Consider the following 19,698-nt stretch of genomic DNA (forward strand, 5'->3'; position numbering starts at 1 on the left):
GTGACCGTATCAAATGCAGCCTACCTGATCTCCCCACTATTTGTTCACACAGGTTTCCCTGCAGGCAGTGTGACTCAATGGGTTTTCAGTCCTCAGTTTGCACTACTCTAGCCTGCTCCCTGCTCTCTTCAGGCTACACTTCCATGGTAACTGCTCTTCCACTGCCAAGCAAAGGGATATCCACTAAGATAAGCATCATCTATATGTTCAGTCTTCCCAACACACCCAGGGCAGCGTGGAGCTGAACCTCTTTGGAAATATTTCTTTTCCTGGACACTTTGAGGATGTCTGTAAGTTTAGCTCTATAGGCAACCGAGAATAACACTAGCATGAACTTTCCTGTCTCTTCCATGCTTCTGAAGTCCTGTCCCATAGGACCATAGCCCATACAACCTGCAGCTGCTGCTCCAGTGCTGCACACCTGTGACCCGGTGAACTCTCCATTTGGTTCTTCCTCCTCCTCAGTCCTGCCAGCCAAGAGTACTCCTGCAGCAGCTGGCTGCTCCTTGTGCTTTGGCTAATTAAAATGAGATAGGAAATGGCAGCCAGAGGAAATCCTCTTGGACCATCCGTCTCTGTAAGCAGTCCGGGCAGCAGTGAGCTTCAGCCCAGCTTGTTAATAGCATCTTGCCCTGTCCCAGGAGGATTTTGGATTTAATCCCAGCCATTTCTCTTTTTCCTGGACAGTGGGGCCAGACAGCACCACAGAGATTACTGTATTTGCTCTGGGAGCATAAACAAATGATGTGGGGGTGGAAAGTGTGAGTCTCTTGCACAGAACAACTTGTCAAAAGGAGGCCCTTGAGCTTGCTTGATTAATAAACTCTTTTGGAAATAGTACAACCCAGCTCTTAGCCCTGACTTCCTGCATGTGTGAGAGATGCATCCCCAGCTACTGTGTACAAAAAAAATGCATTTTTAAAAAAAATTTAAGCAATGCCAGGCTGGCATTCCTTTTGATCAGTGAAGTGGCATTGACAAAGTCCCACCAGGTCTTCTTGAAACGGGAAGCCTGGAGGCTGTGTGAGAAGCAAGAGAAGCAAACAGCCTGTGGGACAGGGGAGGATGGGGAAAAAAATGGAACAGACCTGCAGATGGCAAGGTTATTAAAGAGAAAGAAAATTCATCATGGTAAGATGCTAGCACTCCAGTGCAGGTCTTGAGGTAGCATAAATCAGCATAATATTACCATGCCTGATTGAGGACAGCTACAGGCTGGGCCGTGCTCTCCCAACGTTGCTTCCTGCAGGAAAGCAGATATTCAGGGTAAGTCATCAAGGCTCTGGTACAGACATTCACATACTGAGCAGGTGTTGGAGGCAAATAGTAACATTATCTTCTTAATTTCTGTGTTCAGCTCCCTCAGAATTCGAAATGGAAAAATCCTTTGTTTCCATCTCATACAGTATTCACGGCACTGACAAGGAAGACAGCTTGAATGCACACTTTCAGCAAGCATATTTGATTATCTTCTGGAAAAAAAGAAGACTCTGAATGCAAGAAACTTTTTCAGGCTCAAGATAACAGTGTATGGAAACCCACATACATGACACTATGGCTCTGTAGCCAGCTTTGTTGATTAGAACCATTAGGATAAGGGAAGAAAATGATTAATGTGCTGCAAGCAATCTGCAAACATTAGAAAACTGGCAATTGTGTGAAACTAATTTTAAATGAAACAGGATGGCCTACTGACTGTGGGCAAAGAACTGCTAAAAAGGGCACTCAGAAAGATGGGCAGAAGAGCAGCACGCAGACCAAGAGCCCGCCCATGACAAAAGGTGGCTATTAAGACCACAGGCAGCTCATGTACCCAAAGGAAATCACTTCTGAAAACTAATGCAAAATGAACTCTGACTACATTTCAGCCTATGAAGGCTTACTGAACACTGACTTTGTAGGGCATCGACACTACCACCCTTGCAACAGCCAGCAGAGAACAGCCCGTGGCCATGGGGCCACATTCAACTTAAAAGGTTGTGGGGCTGTGAGGCTGCAAAAAAGCCCGGCTGTGAGCAGGAGCAGCAGCCAGTGAGGTGCTGGAAGCCACAGGATGGCTTTCCCAAGCAGCCCCATCTCACATCTGTCTCCTCTTCATGAAGTTTTCCTCATCTGAGTTCTGATGTATGTGCTACGTGACATGCAGGCAAATGAAGACTTTAGGACACAGCACAGATACTCACTTCACTTCAGCAAGAAAACCATGTTGTTCAAGAAAACAACAGCCAGAGGATTCAGGCACCACTTTAAGATATCAGGGCAACAAATAATAGTGGGCAAGACTACAGTGGTGAAGCAAACACAGACTTTGACAGAATTTGGGATTTTTTTTTCCCTTTATGTCATAAAAAAACTGAAAATGAAACGAGACATAATGAAAATGAATTCACAGAAGGAGCAGTAGCCTGAAGGTCCAATGTTGTACTGTGGTGTTTCACTCATTTTTCAACCCTCCTTTTTCTTGTCTGATTTTTGTACCAATGTTTTTCTCCTCCTCTCACTGAAACTCATATTATAATCCTGCCTTGAGATGCTCACCTACCAGTCCATCACTCCGAAAGCAAGCCATTTATCCTACTGCTCAGACATCCATCCAGACCTTGGCAGGACAGCAGGGAGCAGAGAGAGAGAGAGGAGAGCAGTTTTCCTGTTGCTTTAATGTTGGTTATAAGCTATGGAGCGTGCTAACATCGATCAACAAAATCCGTTCACACTTCTGTCCCTTTCTTCCTCTCTCCCTCAAGGACTCACAGCTCCAGCTCGGAGCTTCCTTTTATTTTTCATTCAGCCTAATGCAACAGCACCCATGTAGCTGCCACTGCCTGACTCTGCTTCCTTTCCTTCACATCAGCTAAATCTGTGCCCAGAAAGCCTCCCCATGGGTCCTGCCTGTCACTTAACAAAGCGTGCACTGATTAGCTGCTGATCTCAACAGATGACGCTGATCAGAAAACAAACAAGGATTTTCTCTGAGAGAATTTTCATGCAGACCTCTTTCCCCGCTGCCTCTTTCCAAACCACCCCTTTTCCTTCCCAAAGAAATGCATACAACACACAAAATGAAAACCAACACTAAAACACAGTAAGTTCTTTTACCCATTCCAACCTCCCACCTGCTGCTCCAGCCTTTTGTGTCGGAAGCAACGTGCTACTCCAATGGGACAGTGCATAAGGCATGTGCAGCGATTTTAAACACAGCACTGTCATTGTTGTCTCCTTCAGTCAAAATAAAACAAAATAAAAAGCTACCTTATACACATCTCATCACAGCAACAGACAGATCTATCACAACATGCATTTTGACACACAGTACAAAGCAAAAATGCCATTGAGGTTTACAGCAGTTTAATGAAAGCTCTCATACCAAATCCTTAACTCAAACTTAGTTATTGAAAAAAAAAATAACTTACAATGAAAAAGCTGATGAGAACTGCTCACCTACCCACGGAATTAACTGCGGAGTAACGCTGTGCTTAGATACTCACCACACGATAGAAACAAATTTAAATCACGACTAAGGTACACACAATTCAATTCCATTCTGTTTTCAATTAGATGTAATGTAACCTCTGCAAGTTCTCTGAAGAACAGAGAGTTGTTTTCTTTATTTTTTTTTCTAACACTCACTGGAAATAAATACCATCTAAAGAACACACACACAGAGTGCAGTCAGATGGACACTGAGGCACTGGTACAGTCTAGTCCTCTTCAGCCCTCTACAACTACAAGACCGTCAGTTTTAAACCACAGATGGCATAGAGGGCAGAGCTGTACAGGTAGTGCACAGGTTATGTACTACACAAGAGCACATCTGCAAAAGGTCCCAAGAGATTTTTGTTGAAGATGCAGCGTATCCACACCAGGTATATTGTGAAGGGCTTAATGTTTTCTGAGAAGGTGTGATTCTGATGGGACAATATATAAGGCATGTAGGTGTTTTCCCCTTGCTCTTGTATCCACACTTCATATTTCACTTCTCTGACCTTCAGGTACTTAAGGTTCCAGGGTACCTGCCAGGACACAGAAAGCCTAGCTTCACTCGTGCCCTGGACAGAGGCCTGACACCTGGCATCCCTCACTTTGCCAGGGTAGAGGCTACCAGACCACTTCTTCTTAGTCCCGGGCTTAGACTTCACAGTCTGCCTGATGACATGGATGAGGGAAGGGATGTCCACCTTCGTGTCCTGGTAGGCACGGAACAGCCACTCAGGGTTGCGGCAGCACAGATGCCGCGGCACCTCTGTGCTCTTAATGATGCGCTCTTGCTCAGCTTTGTCGAGATGTGCAATCCCACCCTGATCCCAAGGTCTATCCGGGTAGGTAATGGTGTCTTCCCTGGCAGTGTTCTGCCAGGCAATGTACTGCAGGTCCATGCCAGGAAGCGTTGCCAGGGTTTTGTAAGGGGTATAATGTTCAGGGTTGATGGCATAAGGAAAGAGCTCCACCACCGTGGCACCTCTTGGCAGGAAGAGAGACATCACTAATTGGGCCCCATGCATGCTGACCAGCATGGACGCGTTGCTGATCAGCCGGACGATGTCAGAAAACGAATGCTCCTCCAGAGAGACCGTAATGGTTTTCATCTGAAACTCCTGGGCGAGGGCCAGGATTAGTTCTGCCTCATTTAGGATAAGTCTGTTGATTGTTCGACTGAACACGACGATGTATTCCTCACTGGTGCTTTCTTCCAAGCTGACGTTCAGCTTCTCCATCATGAATTTGGTGAACTGCCTGATCTCATTACCAGAAACCAAGATGTTAGCCTTCGGCCCTTGTGGCTGGACAAATCCATACTGGTACCAGGTGGTGATTTTGGACAGTCCCACGTAGGATTTGGTAAAGCATAGGAGCCTGCCCAGAGTTTTCAGCTGCTCCCTGAGGAGCGGTTGCTTGTTACTCAATAACTTGTAGAGGTCAAAATGAACACCTTCACTCCACCCTTCCATGAAGAAGAGCCGTGTCTCCGGATCTAAATCAGTGAACTGCTGCATGGTGTAATAGATGGGAAGGAGGTCGTCGTGAAAGACATGCATCAAGTTATCTGGGTTGAACCTGTTAGCAATCAGTGCCACGTCAGGCACGAAGACTGGCTTTGGCATAAACTTCAGCGCAGCAGCGGGCAGCTCCACAAAGTTGAAGTACTGGGTGTTGTGATCTTCCACAGAGGAGAGGTCGAGCAGAGCTGGCTGGAACCTACGGGAGCCCAGGTTGGGCAGCATGACCGAGGAGTTGCTGTGGAAATAGATGAACTCCTCAGCCTCGGTTGAGTAGCAAAGGGACTCAAAGCGGCAGATGCGGTCGGTGTGCATCCTGCCAGTGCACACCATCCTAGTGCCATCCTCCAGCAGGGTCTGGAGAGCTGCATGGTAGTCAATCTGAACCTGAGAGAGCTCCTGGGACTGGCGCATGAGGACCAGCTCCTCTTCGACCATGAAGGCATGCTCTCGTAGTTTGATGTATTTCCACAGCACCGTAGCGAGGACAGACACGAGCAGGGCATTAAACACAGCTGCTATGTTCATTCTGTAGTTAGATCCTAGCAAAATGACAGGTGGGGAATGCAACAGAAGGCGAGAACATCATTAACACTCCTTGACATGGTGAAGGCAAAGACCTGTGGAAAATAAAATAAGAAAAAAAACATTTAAACACCAAGTTTACAGACTTACCATAACTCATATTTCATGGACTATTCAAGAGTGTAGGGATTTTTCAGCATTTTTTCTTTTTCAAGGGAAAGGGAGAAAGTGTGCCAAAGCAGTACTTGAAAATGGAAAAAAACACACAAAAGAAAGAAACTTTCTTCTCTCATTTCCATTTCTGCCCTTGTGAAGAAGACAAAAAAATAAAAAAACCCAAAAAGGTTAAGGATGAGCTCTATGAAGCTTTGTTAGAGAAAAGGTTACTTTCCCTGGGACTTTGGCTTACTCTGTTTTTTGCAGACCAGTCCAACAGCAAGAGGAAAGGCAGCGTCACAGTCATTGGCCACTCTGACAGGCCATGGCCACTTTGTCCCTCACCTTAAATGTAATTAATAAGAGATAATAACACAACAAGGAGTGCTGCCACAAATCGATTCTGATACATTCCGTTCCAATATGAAGCGTGAACTGGTGAACATAATGCTCTGTTACTGGGGGTGGAGGAGGACCAAAGAAGGGTAATTAAGGGCAATGAAGCTGTGAAGGGTCTGGAGCACAAGTCCTATGGGGAGCGGCTGAGGGAGCTGGGATTGCTGAGTCTGAAGAAGAGGAGGCTCAGGGGAGATCTGATCGCTCTCTGCAGCTGCCTGAAAGGAGGCTGTGAGGTGGGGATCGGTCTCTTCTCCCTGGTAACCGATAGGATGGGAAGGAATGGCCTCAAGTTGCATCCAGGGAGGTTCAGGTTGGGTATAAGAAAACATTTCTTCTCAGAAAGAGTGGTGAGGCACTGGAACGTACTGCTGATGGAGGTGGTGCAGTCACCATGGAGGTGTTTAAGGAAAGTGCAGACGTGGTACTTAAGGATGTGGTTCAGTAGGCAGTATTGGTGGTAGGTGGACAGTTAGAATAGGTGATGTTAAGAGATCTTTTCCAGTCTTAATGATTCTATGATCCCACGATATGCTGCTGTACCAGCTGCCCTGTGGTAGACTATCAAGTCTGCCATTTCTTTGGCTATAATCCAGGACCACAGGCTGGTAGCTGCCAACATTTTCAGAAGAAGCAAAGCAATGGCATAGGAGAGAAGAGGGCTGCACTCTTTAAACAAGGAACTGATGTTTTATTGACATAATCAAACCTTCACTGACTGAGAATGTCTGACTTGCACTAGCACGGCTGATCCTTACACAAAGGTGAGTAACACATTATAAATGTTTCCAGCACCTCCCAGTGTCTTCCCATTCCAGCCCAAGAGTCTCTTCTGTGCTGCTATGTGGTCTCCCTGTTTCTTTTCCTTAAGAAAACAGGAAGCCACTGTTTTCTTTCTAAGCAGAAATGCTACTGGCTTATATCAGAGCATTGATTATATTTTCAACTGTGAACTTCAATTGAGATATTGATTCACCTACAGTATTTATGGGCTCCGATCTTCATTATGCATCAAGGTTCACTGCTAGTCAGCCTGTAGATAATAGTGGTCATGACTCATGAGGAACTATAGGAAGATAAATTTTTCATTGCTATGTACTTGATTAGTCTGTTTCTAATTGCAGTTTTTAAAGAGTGCAATTTAAACTCCCTTTGATGCGAGTTTGTAGAGAGGGAAAAAAAGCAATAGCTCAAGCACACACTACAACATCCCAAGCAATGGTCTCTTAGCATTTTAATGCAGAGACACTTTTCTTATATGCCAGAGTGGAGGAAGACAGCAAGGCACATTTAGGACATACGCAAACACTTCGCTACTGCCAAGGGAGTTCTTTTGAAAAGAGATATTGCAGCTTAAATGCTTGATCTTACAATCTGATTCATGCAGCTTGGAAATGAATGGAGAACCATTCACAGAATTCAATAAGGTTAAAAAGAATCCCCATAGCCTGTGGGATCCCTACAGCTTGCAGGATCCCTGTCTTAACTAAGAACTGAAAATACCTGAGAGACTGAATAATGCCTTGGAAGCAAGTGCTAGCTTGCTAAGCTAGTAAGTCATGCAGATCCTAGAGGTAGTCTCTGGGGACCTTAGCAACAAATTCATTTTGGAGCAGCTTCAATGACTCAAAGGAAATAGAAATGAAGCCCACCTCCTTTGGCAAGTAGTCTGAAAAACTGGCTCGTTTAGCAACTCCCTAAAAGCAAACAGTAAATTAAAAAGGTGCTATTTTGACTTCAGCCATGAAAAAGGAAGGCAGAAAGGACACTGAATGATCATCTCCCTATACCACTCCCAAAAGACACTCTTCTTAATACTCGTTCAGCTTTTCAGCCAGCCTGTAGCACTAATGGCATGAAGGATTACCACAAACTCTGTCCTAACTTTCCACCTTAATTTCCTTGGCAGCAATTTAAATCTGGTCTTGTCCCACATGCCACAGATATCCAGCACAGATGAACAATGGCTGTCACATCATCTCTCATACTTATCTCCAGAACAGGGGATGACTGATGCTCCTGATGGCTCTGCAGCTATCAGCTAAGGCTGTTCCATGGCCAGCCTTGAATGGAAACCTACTGAGGACAGCAGTGCATCACATGGTGTGCTTTCAGGCCCAACTAACGCAATCAAATCAATTCTCAGGAAAAGAACCATCCTACCCTTCTTAGGTGTTTGATGGGAACAGCTCTTACATTATTTTAGTGGTTTAGTGAGATTTCTAAAGCTTCATTTTTCTTCTTCACTATAGCTGAATGACATTCCGATATCACCCAACTATCCACATGACATCTCCACTACACATCTCAGCTACTGAGTGTGCTGCTTTCAATGGCTTCCGCAGCATTACCAAAGAAAGGACCAAGTCCGAACAGCTTTGAGGAGACAAGAGTTGCAAGAACTTGGCAGAGGAGAACACCACACGGCCCTTTTATTATTCCAGTCTGGCAGGGAGTGTGTGTTGGAGGGTGTTTCAGAGGCATTAGAAACCAACAGTCACAACACATCACTGACAGCACCTGCATTTCATGGGCATCTCGGGGGTGGAGAGCTCCAGCAACCATTACAAATCCATTGAGCCATACAGCCTATTCTAATGTTTCGCCCTGACTGATTTGTTCTCTCCCTTCCAGCCCCAAGGGAAGGGCATAAGAGGCAGAGATGCAGCCCGACGGATGCGGCTGATGTTCAGAGGTTAGCAATTTTCATTTCAGACTCCACTAAGGCAATACCTGCTAAATGGCTACAAATGAGCTACCCAGCTTTTTAATAAAAAACACCTGTTAGCCCTCCTCCATCTCTTTCCTGGATGCAGCTCTCTCACTTCCTTGCATCTTAGCTAAAACAAGTGTATGTGCTTTATCTGACTAAGTGTCAGGAATGAATATTACAAGCTAGCAATGCTGAAGGAATTCATCTTTATTCTTGCTTCTAGCTGCTGATTTGTAAATCCTGGTTCATGCTGCTTAGCTGAGAACTGCTTTTGATGGAAGTGAACAACGGAAAATGGACAGCAATGGGCTGTCATAGGCAGAACTGAAAAGAATTCCACAGGTACTCAGGGAACAGTCTTGAATCTTTGCCTGTTTTCTCACATTTTATCATCCACTACTTTTTATTTGATGCTTGCAGTGTACGCCATGGAGAATAAAACCTCTGGTCCCTCAGGGAGCAACAGAACATGAGCAGCAGCACACCGTGCCACCTGCTTGCTCCTGCACACCTAGGAGGGGCTGCATCAGGGAGGCAAAGCAATTACTCTCCATGTCCCTTGAGGCTGAAATTCATCAGTTAAGTGCTACCAACAGCAATTGTTCAGGCATGGGGAACCTACCCAGTAGGCAGCATGCAACTCTGATAACAGGGGAAAGCATTTAGTCTTCCACGTAAATGTAGCTGCTTCACTATAAAAGCTACTTTTATTACTAACCCTCCCCACAACACAGGTCTAGAGCTGTAACTCGCCTCCCACAGTGTCACTGGAGAACATTCTGAGAACTGAAAGTGGGCAGCAAGTGGCTGGCCAGACGCACTACTGCTTTCCCTGAACTCAAAGGCCTCCGTGCTCCATTTCTTTCTGCATGTGTCAGCACCTGGACTGGTCACACCTCCAGCTGCCCACATACTAACCCTGCACTGGAAAAGCTCACCCCATTCTCAGCATCATCCTCCTTGCCAAGTTACTGCTCCCGTAGTACTGAGCACTGGTGAGCAGGTGAAGATTCTAGAGCATGCATCTGGTGGGTTCAGTAAGGACCCTGTGACACTTGTATCGTGTCTGTGGTATTCTCAGGGGTGCTCAGAAGTGCTGGCCTGCCTGGAGGCAGGAAGGCCCTACAGAGTGATCTGGTCAGGTTGGATCAATGGGTTGAGGCCAACTGTATGAGCTTTAACAAGACCAGCTGTCAGGTCTGCATGTTGGTCACAGCAACACCATGCAACACTACAGGCGTGGGGAGAGAGCCTGGAAAACTGCATGGATGAAAAGGATCTGGGAGTACTAAAGGACAGGCAGCTGCACTTGAGCTAGCACTGTGCTCAGGCAGCAAAGAAGGCCAACAGCATCACGGCTCATATCAGAAATGCAGCCAGCAGGATCTGGGAGGTGATCATCCCTCGGTACACAGCCATGGTGAGGCTGCACCTTGGATGCTGTGTTCAGATTTGAGCTCCTCACTGCAAAAAGGGCATCGAGGCCCTGACATGTGTCCATAGAAGAGCAACAAAGCCGTGAGGCACAGGCTGCCCAGGGAGGTGGTGCAGTCACCGTCCCTGGAGGTGTTGAAGAACCATGTGGATGTGGCACTGAGGGACGTGGTCAGTGGGCATGGTGGGGGTGGGCTGGTAGCTGAACTTAGTGATCTTAGAGCTCTTATCCACTCTTAATGAATCTGTGATTCTATGATTCTGCCTTTTAACTGCTGGTCATCTGATGTGCTAACCATCTCCAGGAGGTGCGAAAGCAACAGAAAGTATGGATGGAGAAGCTGTTCCTCTCTTATTAACACGTAGAGGAGAGCAGAGTGGGTGGAATTGGAGAGAGGAGTTTCTACTAATATGCAGTTGGCATAAAAGAATGTTTGGATTCACTTAAGAGAAGAGTTGTGCTGTTATTTTTTAATTATGAAGCTAGGGCAGGATGAATCGCTACTTTAAAGATAATGAAGTGATGGACAATGTTTTAAACCTCTTGCACATTTCTATAATTACTATTTAGGTGAGCAGCTGGGAGAAAAGCTACAAAATCCAACATACCAAAAACCCCAAATGCCACAAATATTCAGCACTAAGACCCCAAAGCAACAAATAACAGCCTGATTACAGAGGACAAGGGTCAACAGCAGGTCTACGGAGGGACCTCCAACCCCTGCAGGACACGACCAAACGACAGGTTCTGCCTGTGTCTTACTGAAGTCTTACAAAGCTCTTTTTACTAACTACCCAAGCACTTGCCAAGACAGTGCTCAATTTTCCAAAGATACAAGTATCCAAGAAAAAAGCTGTGAGCAGATTTGGGAGCTCCTGCCTTGGGTTAGGGAAAGAGTTTGGGCAGAGACTTGTGGGCAGTGAATGGGCACTGGACCCTGTCCCCTATGGCAACCCAGTGGATGCAGCGGGGGCAGACATCCCCTCACTGAGGGCAGCCTCTCCATTACTGCTCTCTTCCCTCAGATCCATCTTTTGCTAGGCTGGCTTTCCAAGACCAGCACAGGAAAAGGAAGGAGTGCCAACGTGACATTTCACACTCCCCCTGCAAAATGTCTTCCGCTCTCTCTCTCATAGCTCTCTCAGGCTTAGCAAAGGATGCGGTATATGTAATACATACAGTTTTAAATACCTACTTCATCCATACTGAAAGCAGAAGTTGCTAGAAGGCAACTCTCCCGATTGGAAGGAGGGGGAGTTGGGATTTGACAGCCAAGAATGAACTGGCTTTTATCCTCAGCTCTGTCAGAGATTTCCTGCAGAACCACCAGCAAGTCAATCCCCACAGCCCAAAAAGCTGTTATCATCTTATTCACTGCATTTGTTTAATGAGATACATATATCTTTCACAGTACATATCACATTAAAGAAAGGATGGTACACTGAATGATTGATATCCTGAAACATTTTCTTTGTAAAAAGCAGCCAAGTGTAGAAAGGCTGACTTTTTAAACAGGAAAAGAGCAGAATCTTGAAGGGAACAAATGTGGTAGTTAAGCTACAAATAGCATTAATGAAGCCTGATACGAAAAGGGAACATGAAAAATAAGAATACTTTAACTCAATACTATCAAATTAAATTTAAAAAAACAGAACTGTACCTGGAAAAGAATAAAACCAAACCAAAACCAAACACAACTGTTTTACAAAAACATTTGCTGTCTACAGACAGTAGTAACCAAAATTGGGTTTAACTCCACCTTTCATGGTTTAGCAATTTAAGTCAGGAAGATAAAGTAGAACCATAAGCCTTCCTATGACAAGCCCACAACCAAGGAGGCTCTGTCCCATGGTCCCTACTGCACACATATGTTCTGTATGAACAGGAGAATATTGGTGGCTAATGCACACCTACCAGTTGTGCTTATGGATGGAAAAGAGTTCAATTTAATTTAATTCCAAATCAGTGGTGGCTGGAATAGGAAGAGATTCAAACTGACTTTCAGGGTGACTAGGAGCCATCAATTTTAATATTTGTTGAAACTGCTGTCTTGATCTAAAAAACAGCATGCAAAGAATAATAATTCCAATAGTAAGCAGCCAATACATATAGGAAAATCACAGAACTGGGCTTGAAGTATGTAATTATAAAGAATATATCTTGGGCTTTTAAGAGCTGCTTTTCCCAGATCTCCATTCCAGCCAGAAAGACATGACTACTAAATCCTGTCCCCAAATTAAAACTCTGACCTCCAGAAACATCCTCTACATAAGATGTATTTTTGATGAAGATAAAACAAGGTTGAGTAGGAGATATAGGAAAAAATCAGCAAAAAAGAAAAAAAAAAAAAAAAAAGGAAGTATTTCTGTTAGCCCCCAAGCCTTTAGGTTTGTCCAACAGTCCCACAGCTGAAGATGAGAACTGAAGGTTCTCAAAATAACCATGGTTAGACTGAAGGGGCAGCTTAACAATTGATCTTTGCACATTTGACTATCCTATCAAAACCTATCAGATTATGATGGTACTAAAAGCATTGGCATAGGAGTTAAAAATTTAAAAATTCCTTTTGCCTGGTCCCTTGCTTTTCGCCTGTAAGCAATATACCTTTGTGGAAAACAAAACTGTGTCAGAGACCAACAGTTTTATCTTAAGCAATGGGCCTTTAGGTCTGCCTAAAGCAAAGACTGAGTGGGGGTGGCTGAGGGTAAAATTTCCCAATGCTACAGAAGTGCATTTAAAATAATATGATGTGAAATCCTGGAAGTACCAAACAAGATGAGCTTTAGTCACTCCAACTATGCCTTTGGGCTTTAGATGCAACTTGCTATTTCTCTGCATGTTCCCTACCTTTTCTTTCCACTCTCTCTGACGGGAAAACTACCTGTGTTATTTGGAGACTAGCACTGGTACTTAGCAGCATTTACAGCCTGAGCTCTCCCTGCTTCCCTTCAGTGTGGTTCTGAGAGCACTCTTGTGTGCTACAAATTCTAAGCAGGGGACGAAGATGCTGAGAGCACAGCATGGCCAATAAGAGCACTAACCCTGCTGGGTTACCACAAGCCCTACAGTACCACGTCTTCAGGGAAGAGTAATATACATATATATAATATATATATATATACATACACACACACTAATTATATATAGTAACCATCCAGTAGGAAACAAATTTATGAAAACCCACAGAATTTTGTCCAGATCAGAGATGTTTTCCCCATGAGACTTTTTGTTTAAAAACAATAAAAGCAAACCTCCAGCCAGACAAAGAATGACTACAAAGACACAGGATTATAAAGAAACTGCTGACCTCCTTCCCCTTCCCTCCCAAGCATGCACAGCCACAGAAGAAAGGTTTGGTGTGTATGAAGGGACAGGAAGAGTCAGAAAGCCACACTGAAGCCCCGCAGAAGTACCCCGCAGCCAAGAGAGCCCACAGAACTGAATTCAGAGCCGTATGTGATCAGCACAGCAAACAGAGCACAGTTACAACAGCACCCAGCAAAGAAACACATTCATTCAGAGCATCTGCAACCTTTTTCATCCTGGAAGTACTATCACTAGTAGATCAGTGTTTCAGCACATGCACGCATACCTGGTGTTGCTAAATAAATGAAATGCTCTCCAGTGCCTCTCTTTTCACAGGAGAAAGAAAAAACAAAAAGACACCTTAAAGCTATGTTTTGCAGGGGAACGAACACTCTCCAGTCCTCTTCTTTCCCCACGACCAGAAAGAAAGAAGGAAAAAAATTGCATCTCCCAGCTCTCGGCACAGTAACTGTGCACCATCTGCAGACCGAGCTACCTTTCTCCCCCAGGTCTGAGCATGCTCTGTCTGCCGGCAGTGTCCTATCGCTCCAGCTGGCTCACCTCAATTTGTTAGCCTCCCAGAGGTCAGCCTTGCATGCAGGATGATTTGCTGCAGTATTCCTGCAAATGCCCAAAGGGCGGCCACGCTGAAACAAACTGCCGTGCTGCTTTGGCAGAGCTGAGCATGGCATGGGAGACAGACGGCAAACCGGTCCGGGGATGCTAATTTTAGCCATCCTGCTTTTGGGTGTTATTAATGCCACCGCTACTCCAAACACTTTGCAACAAAGAACATAACAATAGCAGAGAAAGGGAAAAAACTGCCCCTCGCTGGAGGATGTCAAAGCCATTCTGCATGCTTTCTAGTAATTCCCTTGGCACTAAGGAAGCGATTTCCTAGCGGTGATGGTCAGCAAATGGCTCAGTATTGAACAACGCTGTGAGCGCCCTCCTTCACACATCTAGGGAACCCTGTTTTTGAAATGAAGTTATCGTTTACAGTGGAAACAGTGATTCCTGAACACAAAGGCATAAAAACGAGCCAGGGCTTTTTAGACAGCTTCTTGCTGCATCCAAGCTGAAGGTCACGAAGACAAAAGCATCCTACACAACCTTATCAGCAGAGCAGGGACCTGTGGGCACTGAGCGGGTTCCAGGAGGTGGCAAAGCAAGCAGTACTGATCCGAAACATTTCAATTCCTATCTTACAACTGGATCCCCATGTAGGACCACAGAAGCATCCCAGTTCTGCCCACCGAAAGGAAATCATATCCCTGAACACAAGTATAGTTGTTATCAGGAGCAACATCCTTGCCATGCAGGGGCATATTTGCAGACACATCACAATGAAACATATGAGGCTTGCTTCATAATACATCTTGCTGATTATCTAGGAGGCTCTTTTCCCTTAAGTGAGACTTAAGAGGTGAAGGAACAATGATGAAAAGAGGAAAAGTTCTTTAGCACCCACAGGCATGCACATGTCTATACAGACAGCCTCAACGAAGAGCAACCCTTTTGCTTAAGGCAAAACAGAAGAGCATTCCTAGGTTTTTGTTTGTGGCAGAAATTATCCTTGCTGCTAAAACAAAGTTTAAAGGGCTCTGCATTAAAAAAAAAAAAAAGCCACTAGATAAGACAGGTAGGATTCCAACCACGAGAACTTAGCAGCTACAAGGGTTGGCACGCAACTGAAACTCTCACATTAAATACCCACCATGGATAACCTTGCATGTCCAGCTTCTTATCCTCCCCATAGCATGTTGGAGAGAGAGGATAAATGGATTTACAGCATCTGTTGCTAGTGCAATACGGAGTCACACTGCATCAGCTGGTTGCTGTTGACCAAGTCTCCAATCTCTCTGTCCATGAACAACTCCCTACTTAATGTGAAACCTTAACCCTGATAAACCTTCTATTTCCATGCAACAAGACAAGAAGGCCCAGCCAAATTTGTAAGTGATAGGTGGAAGCACTTACAGGGTGGTGAGGAGCAACACCTTTTGAATCATGTTTGCAATAAAGCACGATACAGAATCAATAAGGTAGATCACCTAGTAATCACCTTAAGATCACCTAGTTCAGCCATCAACCCATCACCACCATGCCCACTGACCACAGCCCTCAGTGCCACATCCACACGGTTCCTGAGCACCTCCAGGGACGGTGACAGCACCACCTCCCTGGGCAGCCTGTGCCACTGCATCACTGCTCTTTCTGAGAATGCTTCCTAATTTCCAACCTGAACATCACCTGGTGCAACTTGAGGACATTCCCTCTCATCCTTTAAAGTACTGCAATATACCTAAAACCCTGGGGGCAAGGATCCATCAGCATCTTGGGTTACTACATGTTAGGGAGTCCCCAGGCCTCAAACAGCCCCTGCACCATCACTGCTGAGGAAGGTGGGTGTCATCCAGCATCGCACATGCTCAGAAATACTGTAATACCTCAGCATTTATAACCTTGGGTTTCTGAGTGCCATTTAAAAGCCAAATGCACAAGAAAAGATAAGCTTAAAGAAACAAAGGATAAACCCAAATAATATTCTGCAAAATCGACAAAAGATTCTTCAGGAAGCTAGACCTCCAAAGATGAGCCTGCCAACATGATGAATAAACAGAACTGTGCTATCTACTAAACTAGGGCATCACAGAAATAAAACAGACATTTTCTCATCTGCTCTGGTGTGCCACTTTTAAATCTCTACATTTTTTTGTGCAGAATAAGTAAAACAGTTCTGCTCAACTTGGAAACATTAACAGCCACTAGGATTAAGAGGACAAGGTGTCATCTACTTCAGCACCCCATTTTCCAGCCTGTGCCACCTCAAGGAGGGCTCTGAAGGACAGCACAAGCCTATGCCTACCCTCTACCTGAAAGGACCCAAAAGAGACACAGCTTGCTTGGGGGAAATATATAAAAAAACAGAGCAAATAGAAGAGATCTCCAGCCTGTCCTCTCAGAACTAAGGATACCCAGGGATACCTTTCTCTTTTTAATCCATCTTATTGCCCTCTGGCCTCTGTGAACGCAAAGCTTCAGTCTGCTGTGGAACAAGCCAAACATTTTTTCACCTGAGCTTTCAAAAGCGAGGAATTCAGTGAGATTTGTAGTCATCCTCACCGAAGAAACACCTTGATTTTGTGTCCTCTGAACTCCTGAAAAACTGCATAACCTAGCTTCGCTGATGCTAATAGGAACCTTTTCACTAAGTCCACTTCTGGTTAGAGACTTTAATGGTGGGACCCCTGATAACTCAGAAATACCATAATGGGCTCTTTTTTTGAGTTAAGCTTTGATTTTAATGGAGAAGGAAACACAATACTTACAGACTGGTCTTTCATTTATGAGTAAGCTCCTCCTCTACTCTCGCAATGATGTATTTGCATAGATTTCACAAGTACAATTTCTTGCATCACATTTAGTCAGACAGCTAAATCCTAGTCCTGGAAAGGGCTTCGTAGTCAATCTGTCATACCACTGGGTGAATGAACTGAACATTATTTTATTAGAGGGGAAAAAACAGCAGATAAATCTAACAACTCCAAAATTACAACTAATTGTCATTTACAATGGCACTATAACATACCAAGCGTGGCAGCCCCAAGTTCTTCCCAAATAATCAGTACCATCAGCCTACTGCAAGTCAGTTCTGAGCCAATACAGCCCATTCAAACCCTATTAAGAGTTTGATAAATATTTAATGCGCCTCATAAAGTTCCAACCTCAAAAACAGCATCACAAAAGAAAAACAGTTAACATTTTTGGACTCCTACAAAGTTATACAGCACAACCCAAACTTATTAATCTAGCAAAGAAGTCTGAATAGACCCCTCCTGGTTTAGGACTGACAAACAACGGGTGAGTTGTTATTTACTGAATCTCTGCCTTGCACGTATATGTTGCAGGGGTGCCTGCGTCACTCCAAGTTACGACATTTATTATTTATAGGCCTAGAAGTACACTCTACAAGAAATTGTTCTTCCTGCAGTGCTTTTCAGCCAAAAGTACATCTCAGTTTGAGAGCACAAAAAAATTCATGCCTGAAAAGAACTGACAAAAAAATGTCCTTGTGTTAATAAATATGCAAGGAGACAAAGGCAGCACTGGGTTTCTGGACACCAAGAAAAATCAGGACTCCACACATAGAGGATGACATTTCGATTCCTTGCAGGGTAGCATTAAGGCTGATGTGAAAAGGCCCAGGACTTCAGCTAATCACTGAAAACACCCCAACAATGATATATTTTGACAGCAAGAGTGAGATTTTCTGAAAGGGAACTCAATGGCCAAACCCCACTTTGCTCAACTGCTTCAAACAAGATAGCCTCTTTTTATAAGCTTGGGAGTATGAGACAATGATAATTCATGCTTGTAAGAGTAGCTTGGCAAGTAAACAACATTCACTTAGATAGACACGGGTCAAACACTGTTTGTGACACTCTTGGATATTGTTCATGACCACCTGAAATTAGATAATGCTGCTATGGCTTAGGGAAACTGAAGGGCCTCACCACGGTGTTTCCCACAGCCCAATACTTGTTAATCGTTTAGGCAGCGGTAAGGTCATCTGCCCTCTCTCAGACTATAATTTAGGCCTTTATCACCACAACATCACCCAAGAACCATATTTTCCATTTTACAGATGGGAAGATTGAAATTTACAAAGGTATCTGGGCGAGACACACAAATGAGGCGCAGCTGTGTGAGAAATACCCAAGCATCAAACCCTCAGGTATACCCCAATGTTGTGTGCATCTCCACAGACAGAAGCCATGGCATGGGTATCCAACCTCTTGGCTTGCCTGGGCCACACTGAGTGAAGAGGAATCATCTTGGGCCAAATATGAAATATATAATAAAGATAATGCATATAAACAACAAAACTTTTTAAAAAATACATGATTTATTAAAACATTAAAAAAAAAAAAAGCAGCAACAAAATTATAAAATGAGATATTTGACGTTGACCAAAAAAAGCATGTCTTCACAGGCACATCCACATGTAGGTGGAATGAAATACTGTTATCAGCAATCACTGCATTACTCCAAGTGTCACAACACATGTAAAGTGCAGTGCGCACAGGTTTGGATTCAATTGCGCGTGCTCGTGCAAGAGGCAGTCAGATCTACAAGTGGCCCCCTAGCACAGCTTGCATTCCTTTCTGATAAATTAAAAAAATAAAGGAAGACTATTCCACAGACAAGGTTTCATTCTCATCCAAACCAGAGCTGGTGTAGCTGCTGCTCCAGGAGGGATTTAACAGACATCAATATGGTGCATGGGGACAGGATTTAGTAGGGTGTCCAAAATCAAAGGTGACAGTTTAAACATGCTATAAAGATCAGAGGGACAAGGAGGATGATGACATCAGACCCACTGCAGCCACCAGGCAGTCTAAAGCTGGAAGTCCTGTCAGCCTGGACCACAACTCCTGAATTCTGAAGAGTGGAAGGGAAGAGAGACCATTCCTCCTGACCGTTGAAACAAACAGGGCAGTCACAACCAGCAAGTCCCATGGACGTCTCAGGACACAAAGATGCTACTGCCACAACAAAAAGCAGCTCTTGAAAGGAAAAGCATCCTTGAATTTGAACGTCTTAGGAAAGGGGGTTGAGTATAGAAAAGAAGAGAAATAACAAAGAAATAAAACTTGCCTTTTAGGCTAAAAATCAGAATTCTCATGCACTTTGATGGATCTGTAGGGGAGAAGAGCTAACAAACATGCGGAAGTACATGAAGGACAGGGGTAGAGATCTTCAAGCACTTCACTGCCTTTTCTAGATTATGCACTTATTAGTGAATGGCCTGCAGTTGCTCCAGCACCGATGAGAAACACCTCTGCTCACAAGCATGATTACAGCAGCACTGCCCCCTGCCTGTGCTCTGAGCTTCCACTTTCTGCTCTGTTCAGAGACTTTGTCCACTCCTAACAACCATGGAGAACCAAAAGCCACATGACAAAGTTATCGTACTTCACAGCGAGAGCTCCATGGGGAGGCTGTAACAGCGCCTACAAACCTGATCAAAATAGCAGTTTCGATCCAAGCTGGAGAGTGTGCTTCAATTAGGCAGCCTCTGACAAATGCCTGGAGGTGCATAGCACAGCAGCATGACAGGAAGGCAGTTCAGAGCCAAGGCAAAGGAGAAGCTAAAATCAAATCAAGGG

General features: G+C 44.5%; 1 protein-coding gene across 3 annotated transcripts in view; it reads right to left on the reverse strand.

Annotated features, from left to right (window-relative positions):
- Positions 1–2,239: 2,239 nt before the first annotated feature.
- The window catches only part of POMGNT2 (protein O-linked mannose N-acetylglucosaminyltransferase 2 (beta 1,4-)), an 86,620-nt gene continuing 69,161 nt past the window's right edge, over positions 2,240–19,698 (reverse strand). For all 3 annotated transcript variants that reach the window (XM_042888091.1, XM_042888093.1, XM_042888092.1), the window contains one exon: positions 2,240–5,614. In XM_042888091.1, the coding sequence (XP_042744025.1) occupies positions 3,789–5,522 (1,734 nt within the window). In that variant the 5' untranslated portion in view covers positions 5,523–5,614 and the 3' untranslated portion in view covers positions 2,240–3,788. The remainder of the gene's footprint in view (positions 5,615–19,698) is intronic.

This window comes from Lagopus leucura, unplaced genomic scaffold, assembly GCF_019238085.1.
Source record: "Lagopus leucura isolate 7727_CA_CO unplaced genomic scaffold, USGS_WTPT01 Super-Scaffold_100157, whole genome shotgun sequence".
Lineage (NCBI taxonomy): Eukaryota > Metazoa > Chordata > Aves > Galliformes > Phasianidae > Lagopus > Lagopus leucura.